At 49.7% G+C, this 17893-nt stretch overlaps 1 protein-coding gene across 1 annotated transcript; it reads right to left on the reverse strand.

Moving 5' to 3' along the window:
* Nucleotides 1-968: 968 nt before the first annotated feature.
* Nucleotides 969-11940, reverse strand: LOC139005758 (apolipoprotein L2-like). Its single transcript, XM_070407965.1, has 5 exons — nt 11856-11940; nt 7107-7148; nt 6812-6920; nt 4743-4863; nt 969-3489 (listed from the first exon to the last, which is right to left on the reverse strand). Exons 3-5 carry the CDS (start codon nt 6840-6842, stop codon nt 2601-2603), a joined length of 1041 nt encoding a protein of 346 aa, XP_070264066.1. The 5' UTR covers nt 6843-6920; nt 7107-7148; nt 11856-11940; the 3' UTR covers nt 969-2600.
* Nucleotides 11941-17893: the final 5953 nt, after the last annotated feature.

The raw sequence follows: 17893 nt of genomic DNA on the forward strand, positions 1-17893 counted from the left end.
ATGAATAATAAACAATTCATTATCTTTTAGAATTTATTTTCTTAATGAAGTTGAATAACTAACTACTGTCTGTCCAATAACATATGAATTTCTATGTAAGACATAAGAAAATGTCTGTAATCTCTTCTTTTGCTTGGGAAGATGTGACCATCCTTGGGTCTCTTGAATAATTGCTTGGACCACTCCTATGACACCCATAGTGTTTCAAGGCCAATGTACTTGATCTATTCATATAGGCATGTTGCTCTGTGGATTGTATACTAATCAGGGAATTGTTAAAACACCTGTGATTATACTTTTAGCTATTTGGTTACACAATCATTACTATTTTTCATTAAACTATATATAGTAATTTAGACAAAAAAGTCACTGCCTACCTGAGATGTACTGCTGGAAGACAAAGGTGAGCTGGAACTGGAAAGCAGGGCTAGAGACCAGGACCAGGGAGAGACGGGGATCCTGCTGGGACAGTGAACCCTGGGAAGGGCCAATCCAGGAGCCACTATAATTCCCACATCCCAACAACTCAAACTTTTTTGCCTTCTTCCATTGTCAACTTTTTAGTAGTCAGGGCCTTCTCTGTGCTTATTCCTCCACTTCTCTTACTTTATTCATGACCCCAATGTCTTCTTTAGTCAAAATAAAGCTCCCCCAATCATCCCAACTCTCTTGTCCCCTCTCTTCCCTGATTCCAGGCTCCAGGTTCCTTCTTTCTCTTTGACCCACTTGCCATCTGCATGAAACCCTCCTTTGCTGTGCTCAGCTATAGAAATACCATACTCCTTAACACAAAATTCCATCACTTTAACTTGCCCACTTTAACCCTCTAATAAGATAAGTTCATGCCTTTGTCTCCCACACACCCCTGCTCCCTGCACTGTCTGGGTGTTTCGCGTCAGCACAACCAGGTTCGGTGAGCCTGCGGAGCGGTGGTGAAGGGTTAAAAAAGACAGCCAAGAGAATACAGCTGGGGATAAGTCAGATCACTGTGCCTAGATCAGGAAACAGTGACCCAACCTGCAAGCTGAAGCTTTATTTTATAGTCAGAGCACACAAAGCAAAACAAGGGAAGTGGTCAACGTGTTTACAATGTTCTTGTGAGTTTCCCCTTGTTTTGGCAACACTTGTTGCACCTCCCACAGCTCATTAGCTACCTAGGAAGGAACTAGGGAGGACTACAAGGTTAAGCATATTTATGCTAGGAGTGCCCTGCCCTACAAGCTGGGACTTGTTTGTGGCTCTGCCACAGGTCAGTCTGAGGATTAAACCTATAGCTGCTTCCTACATCTCCCCCTTTTTTGTTTTTAAGCTACTACAATAAACATAAAAGTTTTAAGGCTCAGCTATTAAAACAATAATAAAACAATGCCATTGCAAAAAAAACCAAACTACACACAACATTTTACTATTTCTACAAAATGAAAGTTTCAGCTACAAAATGAAAGTTATCTACTCAGAGTCCTCAGATTTGGCCGTGCAAGACTTTACAGAAACCTGGCAGCTCACCAACGCTAGTCAGAACCTCGGCCCCTTGCGTACCCTTTATTTCTTCTTCCGCATTGTTGTCATCAGGGCAAGTCTCAGTCCTGTGAACATAGGGACAAGGATCTTCTCTGGGTCCCCTGTACCTCCTCCTACCGCTGGTGCCGCTTCTCCATCTCCTCGATGAGGAGGCCCGACAGCTGCCGCAGGTCGGTGAGCCTCTGTGGAATGGTCTCAAAATTCAGGCTGCTGCAGTCTGTGACAATGCTCTGGCATCTCTCAACGATTCTGTCAATGCAATGATGTCGTTGGTGTGAAGATGGTGTTAATGCAAAGATGTTGTTGGTGTGAGGCTGAAGCTGTTGGATTTCCTCCTGGAGGGTCTGATTTTTCTTTATAGTCTTCAGATTTGGATTGAGGTCATCAACAACAGACTACATCAGACAGTCCTTAGAAAACACTCCTTAACAAAATAGCCTAGCCTGGCTCTAAGCATCCCACGGACCAGGACTTCCATCCTTTGCTTTACAGTTCCTAACAAAACGTAAGAAATTTAAAAATGCTTAATTGAACATTGCTTTAGAGATCCCTTTCCTAAGATCCTGAATTGTACACCCAGCTGCTTACCAAACCTCGCTCCATACCTTACTTTTGCTTTCTGAACATGCCTCATGGGAGCATCTTTCACCTTACAATTGTAGTTCCCCATACTCAGGCCCCATGTTGGGTGCCTCATGTGCGGCCAGGTTCCATGAGCCTGAGGAGGGTGGTGAAGGGTTAAAGAAGACAGACAAGAGAATACAGCTGGGGCTAGGTTGGATCACTGTGCCTAGATCAGGAAATAGTTACCCAGCCCGCAAGCACAAGCTTTAGTTTATAGTCAGAGCACACAAAGCAAAACAAGGGAAGTGGTCAACATGTTTACAATGTTCTTGTGAGTTTCACCTTGTTTTGGTAGCACTTGTTGCACCTCCCACAGCCCATCAGCTACCTAGGAAGGACCTAGGGAGGTCTATAAGGTTAAGCGTAATTATTCTAGGAGTGCTCTGCCCTCCTTGCTGGGACTTGTTTGTGGCTCTGCTACAGGTCAGTCTGAGGCTTAACCCTATAGCCACTCCCTACATCTGGGAAAACAGAGTCAGTTCCTCCTGTAGACTTTTGTGAATGCAGGTGATTTCTTTCAACATGCTCTCCAGCTCCTGGGCCTGCTTCCTCAACTCTTCAGCCGACGGAGCCTTTGCGCCCTCATGTAAGTGCTTTGACTCTTTCACTAGCTGGATTACATCCACAAGAAGGAAAAAACCTGCAGTGGCTATACCAGCGATTCTGGCTCCTTTGCTCATTGTCAGAGCAGTGCCAGCAAAAGCTTTCTGTAGCTGCTTGCTGCTTTGGCCTGAGATTGCCCCAGTGCGAATGACACTTGTAGCCTCAGCTGCAAAGAGAGGATTGGATTTGGCCAGCTTGAAGGCCTGGCAATTCTCCAAAATATCTACCAGGGATTGGCTGCACTTTTTTAAAAGGAGCCCAATTTTGAATGTGTTGCGATGTAGATCCTCCATGACCAAGTTCCCTGTGTCATTGCCAGTTGACACTAGGTGGCTGGCTTTGGCTTTTGCTGACTTTTTCTTTGTGAAGTCCACTATGCCGGCGGTCACACTGGTCACGGAAGCTGCTGCCCCCAGTCCCACCCCAGTTGCCCAAAGCACCAGACTAGCTCCTGCTGTCACAGGTGCCAGAGACAGGCCAACGATGGTCAGAATGCCAGACACAATGCCCGTGGAAGAGGCCGCCACTTGGGTGATGGTGCAGTCCTTGTGCACCTTGTCAACCTCATCTGCAAGTGCGTAGAGCTTTCCTATGCATTCCTCAAGGTCCTGTTTCACCTGAGGAAACGCCTTCATAAAGGTATCCACATGCAGCTGGTCTGCTGAGGACATGTCTTTGTCCTCCTCGGCCATGAGTGCTTCCAGCTGGCTCAAGTCTTCATAGAGTGCATCTGCCTCATCCCTGTAATAATGAATGACAGGTGATTAACAAAGGCAGGTGTATGAATTGCTAAAGCTGAAACCACTGATTGGATGAGCTGGTGCAAGAAGCCCTATTCTCTATGGTGGGAACATGTGCATCTACTCAGAGTCTCTGAGATTACACCACATTGGCAGCCACCCATTCTGACTGGAAGCGGTCACCAAGCCACACTGCCTTCCCTCTGGTCAGGGTTACTCCAGGGAGAATAAAAGAGGGTCCCACAAGGAGGTCATGAGCCCTCCAGCTGACAGTCAGGGTGTGGAGGACAAATCACCCAGGGTCCTCTACCCCCAGCAGAGAGGGGATCAAATCAGGGAAGGAAGAAATGTGCCCCCTGCCACTGCTCGGCCCTCCATTATTAGGCCCCTGGCCACCTTAATCTTGTACCCACATGCCTCAACTGCCTCACTCTAGTCCCAGCCAAGCCTTCCTACCAGTCCTCCCACCAGGACCACCCTGGCTCCATCCAACTCCGGGCTCTGACCCTGCTTCAGGCCTCTCAGGGCCTCCAGACAAGATGACTGCACTTGCTTTTTCACCCTTGATTATGCAGTTCACCCCAAGACCTTCACCATAGTCATATCAGACAGACTTGCCATTCCATTGAAGAGGTAGATGAAATAAGCCCACAGCCCGAGAGTTGGGCAGAGATACAGTCAGTTTTCAACCCAACATAGTCCAGCTTCACTTCAGCTCTCTGCCTTCCAGGCCAGCAGGACCCTGAAGAGTTTGTACAATCCCTTTCTTAGGGAGAGCAGGCTCTCTAGCCAAAATCCCCAGGGACACACACTGTGCCAGGAATTTTCTGGCTTGTCCCACAGGAAGTCCTACATGGTTCTCATATCCAACAAGAAGACGCTTGGGCCCTGTGTTTTCCCGGCATCTTTTTAAAAGTTCATGTCAACTGCCCACCTACTATGTCAGTCATTAGGCTAAACAGTTTACACGCATTATCCTATTTTCCTCACAATGAAATAGAAATAATGAATAAGACAGAGAGTGGTTAAGTAACGAGCCCACAGTCACGTAACCTTGCCCAGCAGGCCTCATCTCTTCTCAACCGGGGCCCTTCTCTGCCAACAAATGATATGAAGGAAATGTTCCTCATGGACTGTTGAGAAAGAACTTCTTCAACCCCAAGCACAGGACCCAGACTGGAGGAGTGTGCCTGCCAGAGGAATCTAGATCCAGGGGGAGATGGGGTGACAATACAGGCATCCCCTGGAGGTTACCTGGACAACTTGGCTGCAGCCACAAATCTCTTCCAGGCTTCATCACTCAGCAGGCATTGCAATTTCTCTTTGTTCCTTGGGTCTATTAAATATTCAATGACTTCAACAAAGTCTTTGCCCTCTAGATGGAAAGAAAAAAGAATAAGGTTAGAACAAATTGTGGTAGAATGGAAATTGAATTGAGTATAAACAAAGTGGTGAAATGTTCGTCTTTCTCAGCAGCTGTCACCTGGGGGACTTTTAAAAAAAATCTGGGGTACTTTTGTTGAGTTACCTGGTGTTATGGACAGAACTGTCCCCCCAAATTTATATATTGCAGGCCTGACACCCCATGTGACTGTACTTTTTCATTTACTTTTAATATGTTTTTATTGCTTTTTATATAGAGAGGAAGGGTGAAGTATAGAGGTGGAATCATCAATATGAAACAAGCATAAATCCGTTGCCTCCTTCTAGTCCACTACTGGAGATCAAACGCGAAACCCAGGCACGTGCCCTGAATGGGAATTGAACCAGTGACCTCTTGGTTCATGGGTCAACTGTCAATCACTGAGCAACAATGGCCAGCCCCCATGTGACTGTATTTTATAAGGTTAAATGAGGTCATAAGTGTGAGACCTAATCCAATATGAATGGTGTCCTTATGAGATGAGGGAGAGACACTAGTTCTCTCCCTCTCCCACTTGTTTCTATTTCTCTCTCTCTCTGTATAAATCAACAACTTTTATAAATCTTTTAAAAAATGTGTGACTCTCAGGGATTTGGGAGACTCTGGAAATTCAGATAAGGCACTGGGGACTGGTGTATGTTTTGTGTGTGCAGAGACAGGATGGAAATGTGTTTCCTGCCATATACACACAAGACATATTATTCGTATTTCACAGAAAAGAAAGCGAAACTCAGGAAAAGAAGGCCCAAGCCAAGAAGCAGAAAGCTCAAAGGTGCAATCCAAGGCCAACCATCAGACATTTCCTTACAGTAGGTTGAAGCCTCCTTATGTTTCAAAAGTTCATGTGATTTCTGAATTCTACCCTATAGGTTACCTATGGGATTTTTATAAATTTGAAAATAATGTTTCAGATCACATGCCACTGATGGAGTAAAGCTACCAGGCAAAGAGGATTCTTCCTGCTTCTCACAGGTGCTCCAAGGTGGGCAGTGGAGGCGTATCTTCAGGTGGCTGGGGGTTGGAGCCTCAGCTCTAATCCTGTGATCAATCAGTATCAGCTCTCCCCCCTCCAGGCTGGCCTCAGGGGCCACAGATCCTAGTAAGCACCTCTGATCCCACCCTCGCCCACTCCTTAAACAAGAGGTCATCTTGTTTATCCATAGGAATGGACCTGAGAGTCCGCTCAGGAGCGGCAGACTTCTGATCTGTCCTCTCCTCCCTTATGTTTCAACAGGAACAAGTTTTATCCTCTCCTGGGGGGGGGTGATTTGGTTGCCTAGGCAATGCAGTGTTGATTTGGGTGGTTGGAGGGGTGTTTTTTCCTTTTCTTGCTTCACCCCCTGAGGGAGAAAGTAAACCTGGGTTGAGATGGAGAAACCCAGAACACTGCATCTGTGTATTTGTGGGCCAGGCTGTGGGTGGGTGTGGGAAATAACAAAGTGGGCCTCCGCAGGGGTATCTGAGATCAACAGAAGAAGTTCCTGCCTGACAGTCACACTGGTACGCAGATGTTTATAATTGGGAGCACAGGTCAGGGACCCTGCACAGCTGTGGGAGGTGGCAGTTCTTGGGAGGGGAAGGTTTCTACAGGAGCTAGCAGGTTCCAGGTGCAGGGACAAGAAATTCCCACCTCCCATAGGCTGTCCTGGCCTTGTTGGAGTCATTGCATGAGTTGCAGAGGATGAAAGGCAGTGAGCAGCCTGAGGAGAGAGCCAGGAAGGAGGTCCTCAAATAGACTTCTGGTTGAGGGAACTCCCCTTGGTCCCTCTTGGAGGCTCAGGGACACTCATTAATTTCCTTTCAGGTTCTTGATTCCTGTGTTGCTTAAACCATCATGGAGGCACCTCCCTCAATTCTAGATCATGAGCAGGAACCAGCTAGAGAGGAGGAAGCTGACTACCTGGGCAGATCTTGTCAGCTTCTGAGGTCATGGTGTCAGCAGTGGGATCTCAGAGTTTCCCCTTCAGCTCACTAGTCTGTGTCCAGCTGGAAGGAGGTGTTGCTTCACCCTTGGGAAAGAGAAAACAAATTTTGGGGTCGGAGGTAAGCCAGCTGAGCAACAGGGAGCAGCGAGGGGCTCCGTCTCAGGAGTTTCTTTCAGGGAAGGAAGGCCGCAAGTGCCAAGATAGACTCAATGCACTGTGTTTCCCTGTCTGCCAGCATCTGCTGGCTACTATTTAAGAGAAGGTACTCACCTCACTCCAGCGCACTCTAAGCCAAGTGACAATCCTATTGTCCTGTGGGGGCACAACGAGAAGACCATCAGACAAGGAAACACACAGCTGAGGAGTCAAAAACCAAAGAGGGAATAAGACCAGGAAGCAATAAAACACGAAAGATGGGAAGGAAAGATGGGAGGAATGTTTTGAAAATGGCTTGAGGTCGGGGACATTGTGTTTACTAATCACTCAGCTAATATTGATGGTGTGTCTACCACAGGCTCCTTACGAGTTCCCTCATCAAATACTCTCACACATTCCATGTGGTGGGCGCCATGGTGGCTCCCATTGGAACGTGGTGGAAACCATCACAAAGTCTAGGTTTTCACCTAAACTCGGGTTAGCCCAAGTCTCACAGTAGTGCTAGAGCTAGGACTCCAGCCCAAGTCTTCCTGATCCCAATCCCGTGTTTGTGAAGACTACACTCAACTCTCTTTTATATACAAAACATTTATTATTGCATCTGTGTTACTTGTAAATGACACTTCTCATTCCCAAACGATGTCTTGCACCCTATGCCAAGTCTCTGTGTTGATAAATTCCTGGGGCTACAGCTTCCCAAGCCTGCACCCTTCTTGCTTCTGCAAGACCCTCATCCCCTAAGGCCCTGGGGTCCTGTGGCCCTGGCCTGCTGTGGGCTGCACAGCCCTCCTGACTCTGCCCGGTCCTCTCTGCTGCCCACACCCACTGGTGGATATTAGCTTTTTCCAGTTCTTTGTGAAAATAGTGCAGAAACATCCTTCAGGCATAAAGTTCATCTGCATTTGAGATTGCTTCCCTTAAGATATTTAATAAATAGAATGACTGGGACAGAGGGTATCACCATATAAAAATTCCTTTATGCCTAGAGTCACCTCTAATGCAAACAAATTGCACCAATTTACATTCATGCTCACAGGATATGAGGTGCCAATCTTTTCCATCTTTCAGTTCAGAGTACTTTTTAGACACACACACACACACACACACACACACACACACACACACCTTTCTTTTTAAAAGTCTTTTATTATGCTAAAACATGTACAACATATAATTTACCACCTTAACCATTTTTAAGGGTACAGTTCAATAGTGTTAAATTATATTTTCACTGTTGTGCATCCAGCCTCCAGAACTCTCTTCATCTTATAAAACAGAAACTGTGTACCCACTAAACATTCCCCCACCTCCCAGCCCCTGGAAACTGCCATTCTACTTCTCATCTCTACGGATTCGAGAGCTTCATTTAAGTGGAATCACACAATGTTTATCTTCCTGAGACGGCTTTATTTCACTTAGCATAGTGTCCTCAAATGTCATACAGGTTGGAACATGGGCCAGAGCGCTTCCTTTTTAAGGCTGTAATTTTTTTAAAAGGATTTTTGGGAAAGTTTATTTGAGTCAAACTGCATGAGATCTAAAATGCTCTGGAGAATAACAGTTTCTCAGCTTCTCTGCATTTGAAATGAAGGAGGGGATGTAAGGAAGGTTATATGATGTTGGCAGAAAGCAGGTGGGGATTGGATTACAGGACAGTCAACAAGAGTGTGGTCTCTTCTTTAAAAAAATAACACCCAGAAATATTTATATTTTCTTTACAGAGAGGAAGGGAATGGAAGAGAGAGATAGAAACACTAATGAGATAGAAGCATCCAGTGGCTGTCCCCTACATGCCTTCTGCTGGGTTTTGAGCCCACAACCTGAGCATTTGCCCTGACTAGGAATCGAACTGGTGACGTTTTCATTCAGGGGCCAACACTCAACCACTGAGCCACACCAGCCAGGCCAGATTGTGCTCTCTTGAGAGTGGTTATTTCAAAGGTGAGTTCACCTAGATGCACAGAAACAATGGGCAGGGCTTGCTTAAGGAAAACAAACCTTGTACTAAAATGTATATGCCTGGGATGTGACCCCCGCCATGACCTGCCCAGGTAGGAATTTATGATCTCATCACCCTGTGAGGTTACTTTGCATAGAAGCCATTTTTCATCCACGGTCCCCCTTTTGATCACAAGTCAATTTGAAGGATGCGTGGATGACCAACCTTTTGGTTGGATAGTGTGGTCTCACAGCGCTTGGAGGGCCCTTTCCTAGGAAGTGTCAGTGTGCACCTTGTGTTGGTGACCATTGGGATGGGGCCATACTGTAATCATGGGCTCTGTGTTGAGGCCAAATTTTTCCAAAATGGGACGGGCAGGCAAAGGGAAGGCAGTGACGTCTATGGCCGTCATTGTGAGAATACACTGTGGCCCTGGCTGGAGCAATAGATGTTCCTCTCTCTGTCTCTCTCCATCTCAAATCAATAATAATGAAAACACTCTGGATCATTTCTGTTCTGTGAACGATCATGAGGGAAACAGACATTTCCATGGAGAGGATTCTCTCAGTTCTGTCTGGACTATCTTACCTTGGAGCCAAGGGAAGAAAGGAAATGCTGATTGTCTGTAGCTTTATTGTTAGAAGCAAAAACAGCATTTATCAGCTACCCCTTCTGAGACCTGCCTGAAACAGAGAGCCAAGGGACTTGCCGGTATATTAATAGCTGATCCTAAGGTGGCTCACCTGCGTGTCTTTGCTCTGCCCGGGATGCTCTAAGATTTTACAAATAATGACTCACATTCTTCCAATAACCACTGAACTGTGTACCATTTGTATCTGTAAACACAGGGCCAGGTCTATTTTCTGCTGCCCCTCCTGTCCCGGGCACCCTCTGGGCTCTTGGCACTGATGGCTCAAGCCTGGGTGTGTGCCATGGCGGGGACACAGAACAATCAGCCACTCAACCACACAGCAAACCCTTTTTCAATCTCAACTGAGTCACTCCATTTGGTTTTCTTGTTGATCTTGATAAAAAACTATGACTCAGATTTCACACAAATTTCCCCACTGATTTAATGTACTTCTGGCAGTTCTATCAGCTTTCTGAGAGTTCCATTTATTTCCTCCTGTCTCCTTCCTGCAGCCATCACATTTTTATATGAGGAGAAAGAGGAAGAGAAGGATGAAAAAGTGATTCTGATGCCTGGCCTTGAGCAGGATATCCCAAAGCCGCCCCTCCCCCAGGTGGGGCACCCAGCTATGGGACTCAGGCCCAGCTCCAGTCAGCCCCTCCCACTCCTGCTCACTACCTGCTGCCAGGCACTTTGCTTCCTGCACCAGAGGCTCCTTGAAGGCTGTAGGTACCATTAAATATGTCCTGCATTAGGAAGAGGACACAGATGCAGACGAAAGGGAGGAGGAAGAAGAAACAGAAAGCTTGCACAGCTCTGGCTGGTGTGGCCCAGTGGGTGTGGCATCAGCTTGTTCACTGAAGAGTGGAGGGTTTGATTCTTGGTCAAGGGCGCGGACCTGGTTTGCAGGGTACACCCCCGAACCAGGTCAGGGCACAGGGTACAGTTGGGAGAGAACAATTGATGCATCTCTCACACATCAATGTTTGTCTCACTCTTCCTCTTCCTCCCTCCCTCCCTTCCACTCTCTCTAAAAATCAATGAAAAAAAATATCCTCCGCTGAGGATTAATAAAACAAACAAACAAACAAACAAACACAAAAGCTTCCTCAAAAATCAATCAATCCCAAAGGAATCTAACCAAAATGAGAACTATAAACATGGGGGAAGAAATATTAAAACTCATGTTGAGTTGCAGAAACATAGCTAATCAAGACACAAATCCCAGAAGCCATAAAGGGAAACTGTGACCGATTTGACTTCTTAACAATTAAAGACGGCAAAGGCTACCATCAGCCAAGGCAGAAACTGTGAGAGGCCGCAGCACTGTGTGCATTAGGTACAGAGACCACAGGTGACTCGCTGTCCACAGCACCAGGAGCCTACGGATCAACATGGAGAGACTGAACCCAGATTTTTAAACATCGGGAAACACAGGAACAAATCATTCTCAGGGAAGGGGCCTGCCCAGTGTCAGGCAGCTCCTCAGGGCAGAGTAGAGCCCACACCTCCTGATGCTGGAGGCTAAGGGGGATGTGGTGTGAATAAGGCAACAGCTCCCAGGTGTGTCTCTGCTGTACAGACACAGGGATCTGGGCTCAGTCTCCTCCAGCGCAAACACACAGGACCACCTCCTACATCGCCCATCCCCCCAAGGTTATGAGCGAGGCCGGCCAAGAGCAGGGAGGCAGAGCCCACCCACCTCCTGCTCAGGGTCTCAGTGTGGCACCAGGGCCAGCCATTCCCCTCTCAGGGCCTCAGTTTCCCACAAGGCCCTGCACTAAGCTGAAAGGGTGTGTGAAGCAATGTCACAATTTAAAATCTCAAAGGAAATCCTTTGCCCCATCAGCCTCAGCAGCAGCCCTGGAAGGCAGCCTCAAGGCAGCCAGGTGAAAAGGAGCTGAGGCTCTCACTCACCTACCATCCCCCACCTCCTCTGCCTCCTCCACATCCCCCCACATCCCCCTTCCTTTGGGGTCACTGGCTCCTGTCTCAGGGAGTCCAGGTCTCAGCTGAGCTGGACCAGGTCTCAGCTGAGCTGGAGGGAGGATGTGAATCCACCAAGCAGTGTCCCCCTCCCTCTCCACTGTTAGGGGCACTGGGGTAGGGAGGAACATCAGAAAAATTGGGTTCCAATGTGGGCTCTGCCACTGCTGCATGTGCCCTTAGGCACATTACCACTCCCCTCTTCCCCAGCTTAGGTTTCCCTCATCTATACAATAGTGACAATAATCCTTATCTTAGAAAGTGAGGATGAGAAGAAGGGGGAGGGGCTCCTACCCTCCCAACTTACCTAGAATCTCCCTCTGGCTGATTTGGAACAAGACCCACTTGTTCTTAGCTGTGCACATCCACTGGGCAGCTGTGTCCGCACAAACACTTTCTGGATCTGTGGAAAACTGAAAGCAAATACCCAAGTTCTGAGAAACTCAGGGTCAACCACATTACCCAACCTGCACCACGCCAGGCCAGCCCCGCCCTGCCTGCTGACGCCTTCGAGCAGTGGTTCTCAACCTTGCTGCACATTAGAATCACCTGGGAATCTTTTTAAAATCCTGATTTCTGGGCCTCATCCTCCGGAAATTCTGTTTCTTTGTTATGGGGTGGGGCCACAACATTAGTAACAAAGAAACAGAATTTCCGGAGGGCGAGGCCCAGAAATCAGGATTTTAAAAAGATTCCCAGGTGATTCTAATGTGCAGCCAAGGTTGAGAACCACTGCCTTAGAGCAACCCTAGGTCTGACCTCCAAGGTACTTCTCCACTCAGCCCGTCCTGCCTCCCTCAGGTTTCTAGAAGGAAGACCTGCCACAGACAGACAGTGGGATCCTGGGCAAATTACTCCCTCTGCCCCATGGGCTTGTCCCCAGAACCCTCCTCTCTCATCCCCCCCTCCACCGCGCCCCCCCCCCCCCCCCCCCCCCCCCGCCGCCACACACACACACTCCCTCAAATGCTCTCCTTAGTCACCCTTCTGTCCCCAGCAATGAGCACATCCCTGAGCACAGCAGATGCTCACTGCCTCCTTGCATCGCCTTGGTCCCTGCTCCTACTGAAGGCCCTGCCCAGGCTGTTTCCAGACATTTGCTTTTGTAGGTCCTTCTGCCAGGAGCACCTGCTTCTCCACCTGGAACAACATGCTCATCCTTCAAACCCCAACTCTGGGATCACCTCCTCTGAGAAGCCCTCCGGCATCTCCCCCTCCCAGAGTCCGCTGTCCCCTGCAGGCTCTGCTCCCCTGGCCCCTGGGGGAGGCCCAAGGCCACTGTGTCTGCGTCTCCCCTGACCCTTTAGATCAGGCCTCTCGGAACCTGTCACTGGTGGCAGGGTCAGTGCCTCGGAACCACGGCGACCTGTCCGAGGAGGCCCTCCCTGGTGGCCATGGCTGTCTGTGGGAGCACAAGGTTGTGGGCGTCGGCAGAGAGAAGCCGGCTGTTCCCTCTCCGGGCCCCTTTCCTCTTGACAGCAGATCTTTCTATAGGAAGCCCAGTGTCGCCGTCACACAGAAACATCTGAAAACGGAACGGACGCAGGGCTGAGTGCGTGCCCGGCACCGTGCGGGCACCTTCCAGGCCTTTCCTGTTTGATTCTCACACCGGCTCCAGGAATCACCGCCTGGATTTTACAGATCAAGAAACAGGAGGGAAATGGCTCTGCCTGTAAGCGGTGCAGCTGATGGTCTTTTCCTCTTTGCCCTCCTTACCCCCCCAAGGCAGGGCTGGGCATGGACCCCAGAGGCCAACGTGGCCCCTCCATGAGTCCTGCTCATCCCGGACCAATGTCCATGAGGCGCCACAGCCACCTCCCCCCTCTTCAGGGAAGGGCGGCAGAGTGATGATGGTATTGCATGTGGACCACACAGCAGAGCCTGACATGATCCCCCAGCAAAGGGCTGGTTGCAGAGAAGAGGAAGCCAAGGTGAGGGGAGAGGTGGGCCTTGCACCAGGCAACTCAGGGGAGGGGCCAAGACTCAGAGCAAGTGTCACAGTTGGCCTCTGGTGCTCTTTACAGTTATTTTTGTCTTGTTTTTCCTGTAACCTGTCTTCCTCCTGGTTCCTCTCCCTTTCACTAGCCTGACTGCCGCTGGACACACCACACCCCCTGTGAGGAGCAGAATCATGCCAGACCCACAGGAGCAGAGTCCTGTTGTCCAAGGGGCCCTCTGATAAGAACGCAGAAAGGACCCCAGACGGATGTCCACGGCCTCGGTGAACTGGGTCTCCTGGCGGACCAACGTGGGTGGGGGCTACAAAGCCACATGAGGTGAGATGGGCACCCCACTTAGGGACCCAAAAGACTCAGTGACTATTTAGTAGGGCTCAGATGGACCCCCGACATCACAAGAAAGGTCACCTGGGATGACGACAGCTTGGAGGAGGGGTCTTGGACAAATTCTTTGTTCAATAAGCCTTCTCAGCCCCCAGATAATCCCCACCCAGTCTGCCTCCCTCAGGTGTGAGGAAAATCGCCACTCAGGGGAAAAGTAACCACAAAATCACAGGAAAAGGGGTCTGGTATGTGCCACTAGCATCGCCTGGTAGAGCCTGGAGGAGTCACCAGTTGGAGGCACTCAGCCAGCACCCTCACCCGGCCTGGCCCAGTCTCTCCAACACGTGGGGAGGGTAGCTTGGCCCAGATACGCTAGACACGAAGAGTTTTGTGTCCAAAATAGGGACCCCATCTCCCTGTCCTCCTCCTGTTTATAGGGCAGTGGGAGTGAGCAGGAGCATATAACCCAGGTGTTTGTGGTGTCATCAGAGTGGCTCGCCTACAGGTACCTTGGGCTGCAGAGCACAGGGCACTGCACTCTATGCCAACAGCACCTGCCAACATCACGGGAAGTGGCCACTGGTCTCAGCCCCTCATTGCCAGGCTGCCAGCATCATCCATATTATCCCGAAGCTGAGCCCTGGCTCCCTGAGCCCCACAGGCCCCGGGAACTCCTGCTTCATGTGTGTGGCCAGGTGAAAGGAGTGAGACACACAGGTAGCTCCCTTGTCAATGGCAAAGTCCTTGAGAATGAGGACCAGGCGTTACTCATCTTCTCCTCCCCAGGGGCAGACTGGGACTGGACACTCAGAAAACACTATGTGGCTGTTATGCCCAGATTTCAAAATCCCCAAAGACAGACCACCTGGGAGCCGAATCCGATGCAAAAGCAAAGAGTCTTTTATTCAAGCTAGCTAGTTTTGTCCCTCTGCCTCCTCCACTGACGCAGTGGAGAGGCAGGAAGCAAGAGAGCCTGGAGTCTTGGAAGAACAAAGAATTTATAGGGCTTGGGTCAGGGGTTGGGGACCCACTTGAACCACTGATTTGGCCGATTCTGGTTGGTTGAGTGGGGGGGGCGGGGCTAATGACTCAAGGGCAGGGTGCAGCTAGGGTCTGGTTACACAAAGACAGTAGGTGGCTAGCATACTTTTGGCCTTGGGCTAGTTTCCTTGTGTTCCTATTGGCTGAGATAAGAGCTGGCTGAGCAACTGATGATATTCTACGGCTTTTGCTTGAAGAGGAGTTAGGAACACAGTTATCAGTCCCGTTCTGTCCTTTCATTCCCCACTTGTCTTAGAACTTCCGGCTCAATCATGAGATGGACTGCATTTCTATTTCACCTTCCGTCGCTAGAGGCCTGTACTGGGCTTGCAAAACCATTAACTGGACTACCCCTATGAGCTCTTTGACAAATCGGACTAGTCTATTAATAATGCAAGGGCTGAAAGTCAACAGCATTAGAAGGATTACAAGAGGTCCGGTGAGGGCGGAAATAAGAGTAGTTAACCATGGGGACCAGTTAAACAAAGATTCATACCAAGACTGAGATTGCTCCCTCTCTAGCTTTCGCTTCTGCAGTCCTTCTCTTATAAGGGCCATGGATTCTTTAACAACTCCTGAATGGTCGACATAAAAACAACACTCCTCCTTTAGGGCTGCACATAAGCCCCCTTGCTGTAGGAATAGCAAGTCTAATCCTCTTCTGTTCTGGAGTACCACTGTAGATAAGGAAGTGAGGGATTCCTGCAGGTGAGTGATGGATTTTTCAATTCTTTCTATGTCTAGGTCAATGGCTGCTCTCAAGGTTCCATAGTTCTTGTCTTGAATGACAAGCGAGGATATCCCGGTTCCTGCCCCTGCTAGTCCCAGTCCCAAGAGCGAGGCCAGAGTTAGGGCTGTAATAGGTTCCCTTCTACTTCGAGGTTTAGCAGAACCTAATCTGCTGAGTATTTCCTCCCCCAAATGGTATACTAGCTTGGGGATAAGCTGGACGAGTGTGCAAAAACCTTCTTTTGGAGAGTTGAGGATTTGGGAGTGAACGCAGGGAGCAAGGCTGCTGGAACAGGCCCACCATGCATTTTCGTGGGGAAGGAGGTAAGCTGTCCCACTAGGGGCTGATAGAGTGTTTATACAAAGATGTGATTGTTCAGGGGGCACTCAGCCTATGCAAGTACCTTGCCCTATTACTGCCTGGAGAGTTAGTCTAGCAGTGGTCTGCTGCCACCTGCAGGAGCTGGAGTTGGAGACCGTTGTATAATTGCCTCTAATAGCAATACCTTTATAATATGGTGGCCGGATATTGAGGCAGAGCCAACAGGATTCGGTCAGGTCAGGTCAGGAAGCGTTTAAAACATGATATGCTCCTGTGATCATGTTCCACAGGGGATCTGTGTTAGGTGTGGAGGTATGGAACTGGGTAGAGGATGTGGGGGATGCCCCGGTATGGACAAGGGATGTGGGGGGTTGTGAAGCCGGGGCCCGGGTGCTCCTAGGTGGGGACACCTGGGTAGAGACAGGACGGGAGGCCAGCACTTGGTTAGGCCCTACACCTGCTGGATTCTGTCGGTGAGGGGGTGCTGTCTGCACCCGGGTGGTGAACAGTGCTCCCGGGTCATGGGCCCTGGCCCTCACTGGGTCATATATTCGAACTCCCCAGATTTTTCCCGTCTCCCATCCTGTTGCCTCTTTACCCTGTTCCGTGAAGGATATCCGTACAGGGTTGCAGCGGTCGCCCCGACCTGAACAAGGCGGTGCCTTCACCCGAGTTACGGTTATCAGGTCACCGGTTTTCGGGGGAGTCCACCAGGTGTGTCCAGTCAAGGCACATGACCAGGAGGCACAAAAGTAGTTTGATGCCCCCCACATGGGTCGCGACCGCGTCAGGGCAATGAATGTCCGGGGAAGACGTAAAAATGGAGGTTCTGCTTTCGGACAGATGGCTCAATCTCCATGGGCAGTCTTTTAGGGAAGAATTCTCCGAGGTCCACCCAAAGGTCTGGGAACCAAGAGTCCTTAGAGTGGATCTGGGAAGTCTGATTAAGTACTGTCCCTGAGCTGGTGTCTATGATCTTCCAGGTAAGATTGTAAGGGGCGTGGGGACTCCCGGCAGTATGGGTGACAGTGAACATAGTCAACAGAGCTACCAACATCAGGCGGGTCGAATGCACCCTAGCTTGAGCTTGAGCGGGTTGCGCTGGTCGTGATCGAGGCTCCATTGTGTGACGAGGTCCTCCCGGACTGCAGAGGGATCGGCTGGGCGGACGTGGGTGTGGTGGACCCAGGTTGCGACACCATCTACCTTGAGAGCGGTGGGTGTAGTCAGCACTACGACGTAGGGGCCCTTCCAACTCGGCTCAAGGGTCTCCCGGAGGTGCCTCTTGATGAACACCCAGTCTCCCGGTCTGTACTGATGAGGCGTCGGGGTCGGGCCAGCCTCGTAGATGGCACAGAGGCGTGGCCAAATGTCCTCGTGGGCCCTCTGGAGTCCTTCTTCCTGGTTTTTGGCAAGTCGGCGGAGGCGGCGGTTCAGTTCTCCGGGGGAGTCCGCGGTGGTGGCAAGCAGAATCTTGGCTAGGTTTTGGGTTTGCTTGTCACTGGCAGCCACCATGGCGTGAGCCTGTCTATCTTCAGGAGGCTCCCGGTTGTTATACACCTTCTCGGCTACCTCCAGCAAGTCCTGCAGACTTTTTTCTCCTATTTATCTACTTTCTGCAGCTTCTTTCTAATGTCCGCAGCCGATTGGTTCACAAAATTCATGATTACAGCTGCTTTATTCTCAGGAGCTTCCGGATCCATGGGGGTATAGGTGCAGTACGCCTCCATGATCCGTTCTAAAAAGGCAGCTGGAGACTCATCCCTTTCCTGCTGAACATTTCCTACCTTGGCCAGATTAGTGGGCTTTCTAGCAGCCGTTCGGAGAACCCCCCCATTAGAGTCTGGCTGTAGACCCGGAGCCTCTCCTTATCTTCTGCCATGTTGAAATCCCATTCAGGCCTTGTTAAGGGAAAAGAGACATCTATCTGGGCCTGGTTGGTGGTTGGGTTCCCATCCACGCCTGGAACCA

This window comes from Myotis yumanensis, unplaced genomic scaffold (genome assembly GCF_028538775.1).
Source record: "Myotis yumanensis isolate MYYU_CA2020_CCGP unplaced genomic scaffold, mMyoYum1.0.hap1 SCAF_3, whole genome shotgun sequence".
In the NCBI taxonomy this organism is placed as follows: Eukaryota; Metazoa; Chordata; class Mammalia; order Chiroptera; family Vespertilionidae; genus Myotis; species Myotis yumanensis.

Excerpts from the sequence above, each read along its gene's own strand:
- LOC139005758 (XM_070407965.1), bottom strand. The coding sequence starts at position 6,842 with ATGACCTCAGAAGCTGACAAGATCTGCCCAG. Across the intron at positions 4,864-6,811 it reads AGCTGACAAGATCTGCCCAG|AGGGCAAAGACTTTGTTGAA; the intron begins GTAGTCAGCTTC and ends CTTTCCATCTAG. Across the intron at positions 3,490-4,742 it reads GCTGCAGCCAAGTTGTCCAG|GGATGAGGCAGATGCACTCT; the intron begins GTAACCTCCAGG and ends TCATTATTACAG.